Raw genomic sequence first — 5966 nt, forward strand, 5'->3', positions numbered from 1 at the left:
ATGCCCATGGCGCCCGCAAAGACAAGCGTGCAGACGACGACAGCGCCGATCGCGATCGACGAGGCGACGTACCAGAGGAGCGTGACAGGCGAGATCGGTGCGCCGCCGTCGTCGTCGTCCATCGACGTCGGGATCGTGGCCCGGGGCATGGACGACTGCATGAGCACGATGGAGGCGAGCGACGGGCGCACGCCGGTAGAAGACTCGTCCAGCGTGAGCGGATGCGAATGGGGCGACTCGGAGATCGGCGTCGCGTCGTGGTAGTCGCCGCCGGCTGCGGACCCGCGCGGCGAAGGAATCATCTCGCGGAATGCGACCAGCTGGGTCCGACGAGCTGGTTCCCGCACTTGGTGTTTGTATTGGCCGCTATAGAAAGACGGTCGCAGCGTGCAATTGCCGTAGATAAGTACAGTGGCCGGGCTACTGGTTCGCGACTGAACCGCGTCGTTGCCCTCTACACTGGTACCTGCGTGCATACTAGTACTCTTGATGCATCCAATGCTAATAGTCCGCCGCCGTCCAGATCAGAGGCCTCCGAGGCGAGCTCCAAGGACTTTGCAGAACGATCGAGGCGGCTGCAGTCGTTCCTACAACGCGTTGAGAGCTAGCAGCTCTTGTAGAGTGAGCGACCGCTATTAGGACCACGGGGCCAGAGTGCGTGGCCACGTTGGTGATAGCAAGTATTAGTATCCAAGTATCCTGCACGATGGATATGGATACGACGATCCGATACACCAGCTCCTTATCCTTTTCAACGGATTTGGTCGCCGCCACTAACCACACGTGGTGGACTTGAGCCAGTCCTTCGAGGCTCGGTTCCGTGTCCTAGGGTGATTGCACATGTAGCGCGCAATGCTGTCGCTGGTTGGCCGGAACGTCATCCTCTTGCAGCTCGTTCCGACGCCCGTTCTTACGTGTGACAGACTACTGCATCTCGTGCCCACCTTGGGTCGTCCTTGGCGCAAACCCTCGAGGTCCCGCCCACGAGGTGTTGCCTTTTAATGCAGCGGCGCGATGCGAGAAGCCACGTCGGGCGTTGCGCTGCACATGGCGACGCTATACATAGCATCAGCAGGTTCTTGCTTGCAAGAGACTAAATTTAGGCTCCCTCGTGGCGTCTTCTTCTCGCGCCATGGCGACGTCCAAAGTGTCGGTGCCGCCTCCGTGCGTCATGCTCACGGTCGTCGTAGGCACTGCGGAGACGCCGGCTCGGTTGCCGCATCCGCCACCAGCTGGGTGCAGTCGTCCAAAGAGCTCTTGCAGGCGTACGCGGATCCGGACGAGTCGCATCTCTCGCTGCGCAGTGCGTAGCCACCATCCTCCTCCTCATCAGCATCATCCCAATGGTCGTTTGCTAGGTGTCGTGCGGCGCGCCATGGAGCGCGAGTACGTCCTCATGCAGTTCAAGCGGTGCCAAGAGCAAGTGGGCATGGACCCGAACCTGCTCTTCTTTGCAGGTCCGTGGCGATCGATAGCCAACTCTTAGCCTGATCGTAGAGCCGTACGAAGCCAATTTTTTGCGATTTCTCAACACGATCAACGCCGTGCGCGTGCGCATCACGTTCGCGATCGGCGGCCTCGCATCCGCTCTCCTCTTTTGGTACGAGGCGACGCGGCTCGACGCATACGACGCCAGCCTCCAAGGCTTCTCGCCCACCCACGAGCGAGCGCTGTACATTTTAACCTTTGGCGTTATTGTGCCAACGTTCGGTCTCGGGTTTCTCATCTCGTTTTGGCCCCGCGTCCGGCGCCAGCACCTCGAGCGGTAGCCGTCTCATTTCGTATTTCAACGCCTTCAAGTCGGCGATGTAGCATTGCGATATGCGTCTACTGGATCGTGGCCATGGCGTTCATCACCAAGAAGTGGGTCCAAGCCGCGACCGGCCCCGTCTTGCCGCTCGTGATCCTCTTCATCCCGATCTTCAACGTCACGCGCGTTCGGTTCGCGTACAACTGCGTGCTGGGCTGGAGCATCGTCATCACGTACAAGAATGCGTATCTTGTTCCAGTCGACTAACCCTCGTCGTTTCACGAGTAGGTATTTCATCGTGCAGCTCACGCTCGGGCCCGACGTGACGTCGGCGATTGTGTTTCAGTCGGTCAACTACTCGATGGGCGTGATTGCCGGCATGGTGTCCAACTACCAGCGGGTACTCGCTTCGGTCCCTCGCCTCAGCGGTCGTATATTTACATCGACTAGGAAATTCTCAAGCGGCGCAACTATACACTGGGACTGCCCTTTCAAGGTGCCTCTGTGTATCGTCCTTGGTTGCTAATAGGTCGTGGTTAGGCGTCATTAGCGACGCGTCGTCGCACATCCACGACCCGCGGTATCGAAAGGAGCATCTGTGCTCTGCCATGACGCAAGCGTTTCGCAGCGACGAGCTCGAACAGTGGGCAATCTTTCCCGATACCTATTGGCACCTTGTACGCCTCGTGTAGGTATTTCATTCGGTACTGGTACCTCCTCGACGGCAGTCCGTATGAGAACCCCAAGGCGGGCGTGCTGCACCTCAACGTCTACCGCGGCATCCGCAACGCCACCATCGGTCCGCTTTCTTCATGACGAAGCATTCTTCTTAGCACAACCTCTCTGCTACTAGGTATCTTTCTCAACCAAATCACGCTGAGTCTCCAAGACACCATCAATCTCAACGGCCAAGACATCTACCCGTGGACATTTCTCTTGCGGCATGGCGGCGTCTGCACCTTGTATGCGCTGCAGTACCGTCTTTTCTACTACTATGGCCGGTTGTACGCCAACCTGTGGCGGAGCCAGCGCGAAGCGAAGCGCTCGGTAGTCCCGCCCACGTCGCAGAGAAAGTACACCGCGCCCCGCGACGACTCGCCGCCGTCGTCGCCTGCCAAATCGAATATTTACGTTCAAACCAAAGCCGTCCTGGATCGGACCATGGACGGTCTGGATGGCGGCGTACACACAATCTGCAAAATCGTGAAAATTGGTGTTGATCATTTTTTTGAAAATTAGATGCAAAAAGCACAGCAAATGACGACGCTCATCACAAGTCAAGTCCAGCAAGTCGTCCACGAGAAGCGAGGATACACACACTCGGCGCAGCGCACGACGCTCCTCGTGCTGGCCGTGCACATTAGCGTCAACGGTATTGCGACCGTCTATCATCGGTGCCAACTCAAAAAGACGTGTTTGTAGGTGGTATCTTTTTCTGGATTGCGACCACGATTGGCGCCAAGTCGGTCTACTTGATGGGCTTTCTCAACGCTCTTCTATCGGGGCACCGGTCCGGTTTTCGTCTCCGGTGCGCTTTTATTTGACCATTGGTCTATAGTAACACGCCAACTAGGTTTGTCTACTCGAGCTCGGGAACGTGTGCGCTCAGCATCGCCTTCCTGTACCTTCTCAAAAGGCTTGTCTACGAGCGCTTCACCGAGTACATGTCGTACGTCCTCGTCGTCCAATTGCTCGGCATGATTATCTCGTACGAGGAAGAAAACCTGCGCCGGTAGGATTTGTGTGGATCTATACAGTGTTTTGGTATACTGGATGGCATAGCTCGTTTTTCATCAAGAAGACGCTGCGACTGCTCGAATTCCAGTCGTGGTGCCGCGACACGATTCTGCTTCCGATCTGGATCCGCAACAAGCTCCGCGAGAAGGCCTCGTCGGCGAAAGCACGCGTGAGCTCCAAGCACGCTGCGGCGACATCAACGAGTCCCAGCGTGAGCGGCGAACCCAACCACAAACTCAATTTGCGAACGTCGTTGGCAGTCCTGAAAACGGTGGTCGCCAACCCGATGCAAACGGTCGCGGGGCTCAAGACTGTCGTGGCCCATCCGATACAGACCGCGGCCGCGCTGCCGTCGGCGCTGCCCACGATGGGACTCTTCAACGTGGACTGGCGCATCGACCTGCGCGAGCTCCAGCAACACCTCAACAAAGAGAACGACGTTGTCACGAGCGCGTCCGCTCGATACAGCAAAGCCAGCCTTTACGGCGTCTACGCCAACTCGGTCAACGTCCTCATCGCGACGGGCCAAGTCATTTTCTTCTTTGCCCGGCAATGAGACCCGCCGGCGACGATACGAGCTTCGAGGCCCCGAATATGTTTAATATCCCAAGACGGTATCACTGTTGTAGAAGAGAGTACTACATTTGATATCCCAATAACCAAGGACTCCAAATATTATTATGAATTCGCTCCATGCAACGTTGGCGCAACGCAGCGGCTTCTGCATCACTACGATGCAGGCTGTGCTGCATCACTACGATGCAGGCTGTGGATACTAGCTTGTCCAAGTCACACCTCTCTGTAACGCTAATGTATTTCACGAGGGTGACGCCCATATCGCCACGATCTCTGCGAGTCTAAAGCTGCCGCGCCGTGTGTGTCTCTGCAAACACCCAGCCCGCCGGCACATGACTCTGTCGCCACATCCTCATCATGCCAGCCTGCCATAGCCTCGTTGCCGAGGCGACGAAGCACGCGTCACGTGTCATTCAACTAACGCACACCCTTGCATGCCATCCGGTATGAATCGACTGCCAGCTATCGATTGCTGCAGCTACTGCCAAGACGTGCATTACTACTTATCATCATTGCTTGTCATACCGAAGCAAGGGTATATAGTAAACATTCATTATTTACCCTTGACCATAGCATGCTGCGAGTTAACACGCGGTATCCATCCGGTCCACGTCTTACCCTACCCCTAGCAGCAACGCACCAAACCCGACAACACGCACATACAAACATCAAATCATTCATTACGATCATAATAATAAAATAAATACGACGACGCCGAGACGACAACGTCGGACAGTCGGTATGGGACGAAAAGAAGCCAAGTGTCCTAGTATCGTTATCTAGACTAGCCTTGGACGCCGTAGTCGGCGCGGTACTTCTTGATCGTCGAGACGTACGTCGCGCGGTCGGCCGCCGAGAGCGCCATGGGGCTCTCGCTTTCCAGCAGTGCGACGAGCGCGTTGAGGTTGGCGATCGCAATCACAGGGATCTGGAACTGGGCTTCCACGAGCTGGATTGCCGACCGCGTGTCCGTGATCGACGCCTTCTCCTGGCGGTCGAGCGAGATGCAGACGCCGACAACGTTGGCCTTGGCGTGCTGCAGAATGTGCATGGCTTCCGTGATGGCCGTGCCGGCCGTGATCACGTCGTCGACGAGCAAGACGCTAGTACATATATCACGTCATCAACACACACCGTGTGACGTGATCCGATATGACATACCGCTTGCCGACGACGTCGGCGCCGACAAGAACACCGCCTTCGCCGTGGTCCTTGGCTTCCTTGCGGTTGAACGTGAACGGCACTTCGCGGCCGTACAGGTCGTCAAAGCCAATTGCGATCGCAGCCGCGAGCGTAATACCCTTGTACGCCGGGCCAAAGAGCACGTCAAACTCAATGCCGCTTTCCTAACAGCACGTCATCATGAGACATGACCGCTGGCACAAGCACGTCGTACATGGATGGTCTGGGCGTAGAAGCGGCCGAGCTGGCGGAGCATGCGGCCCGTCTTGAAGAGACCGGCGTTGAAAAAGTAGGGCGACTGGCGGCCCGACTTGAGCGTAAACGAGCCGAGCTTGAGCACGTCGCACGACATGCAAAAGTTGAGAAAGGCGGCCTGCGTCTTGGCGGCGAGGCGCGCGCGCACCGCGTTGATGGCATCGCGGAACTCGACCGCGGCCTGGCGCGGGTTGGCGGCCTTGGAGATGCCACGCGAGACAGGCAGCAAGAGGCCAAAGCCATCGGCCGAGCAGCCGGCTTCAACGGCCGCCTCCAAGTTGCCACCCTGCGCGCCGAGACCGGGCGCGAGGAGCCCACATGGTCGGGCAAACCTTGCGCACGTTCTTGAGCGCGTCGACGCCGTGGCGCCAACGACAAGGGCGATGTGTCCTTCGTGTTCCACTCCTGCGCCTTCTTGGCCACGGTCTCGTAAACCATCGAGCCGACCTGGAGCACGAACGTCTGG

At 57.6% G+C, this 5966-nt stretch overlaps 3 protein-coding genes across 3 annotated transcripts; 1 reads left to right on the top strand and 2 right to left on the bottom strand.

Moving 5' to 3' along the window:
• Window positions 1-23: 23 nt before the first annotated feature.
• On the bottom strand, window positions 24-302 carry SPRG_15884 (hypothetical protein; the record flags this gene model as incomplete). Its single annotated transcript, XM_012355080.1, has 1 exon — window positions 24-302. A coding segment is annotated over one exon (279 nt), but the record flags the coding sequence as incomplete, so codon positions are not given.
• An 808-nt stretch (window positions 303-1110) lies between these two features.
• On the top strand, window positions 1111-4096 carry SPRG_15885 (hypothetical protein). Its single transcript, XM_012355081.1, has 14 exons — window positions 1111-1149; window positions 1191-1303; window positions 1359-1457; window positions 1498-1765; window positions 1813-1983; window positions 2039-2150; window positions 2201-2246; window positions 2291-2393; window positions 2443-2549; window positions 2604-2932; window positions 2990-3122; window positions 3173-3278; window positions 3324-3482; window positions 3533-4096. Exons 1-14 carry the CDS (start codon window positions 1133-1135, stop codon window positions 4041-4043), a joined length of 2274 nt encoding a protein of 757 aa, XP_012210471.1. The 5' UTR covers window positions 1111-1132; the 3' UTR covers window positions 4044-4096.
• A 751-nt stretch (window positions 4097-4847) lies between these two features.
• SPRG_15886 (hypothetical protein) lies at window positions 4848-5938 on the bottom strand (the record flags this gene model as incomplete). Its single annotated transcript, XM_012355082.1, has 4 exons — window positions 4848-5166; window positions 5225-5409; window positions 5460-5832; window positions 5874-5938. 4 exons carry the CDS (start codon window positions 5936-5938, stop codon window positions 4848-4850), a joined length of 942 nt encoding a protein of 313 aa, XP_012210472.1.
• Window positions 5939-5966: the final 28 nt, after the last annotated feature.

The sequence above is a fragment of the Saprolegnia parasitica genome, assembly GCF_000151545.1.
Source record: "Saprolegnia parasitica CBS 223.65 unplaced genomic scaffold supercont2.203, whole genome shotgun sequence".
Taxonomy (NCBI): domain Eukaryota; phylum Oomycota; class Saprolegniomycetes; order Saprolegniales; family Saprolegniaceae; genus Saprolegnia; species Saprolegnia parasitica.

Excerpts from the sequence above, each read along its gene's own strand:
- SPRG_15885 (XM_012355081.1), top strand. Across the intron at positions 1,458-1,497 it reads GAACCTGCTCTTCTTTGCAG|AGCCGTACGAAGCCAATTTT; the intron begins GTCCGTGGCGAT and ends GCCTGATCGTAG. Across the intron at positions 2,550-2,603 it reads CATCCGCAACGCCACCATCG|GTATCTTTCTCAACCAAATC; the intron begins GTCCGCTTTCTT and ends CTCTGCTACTAG.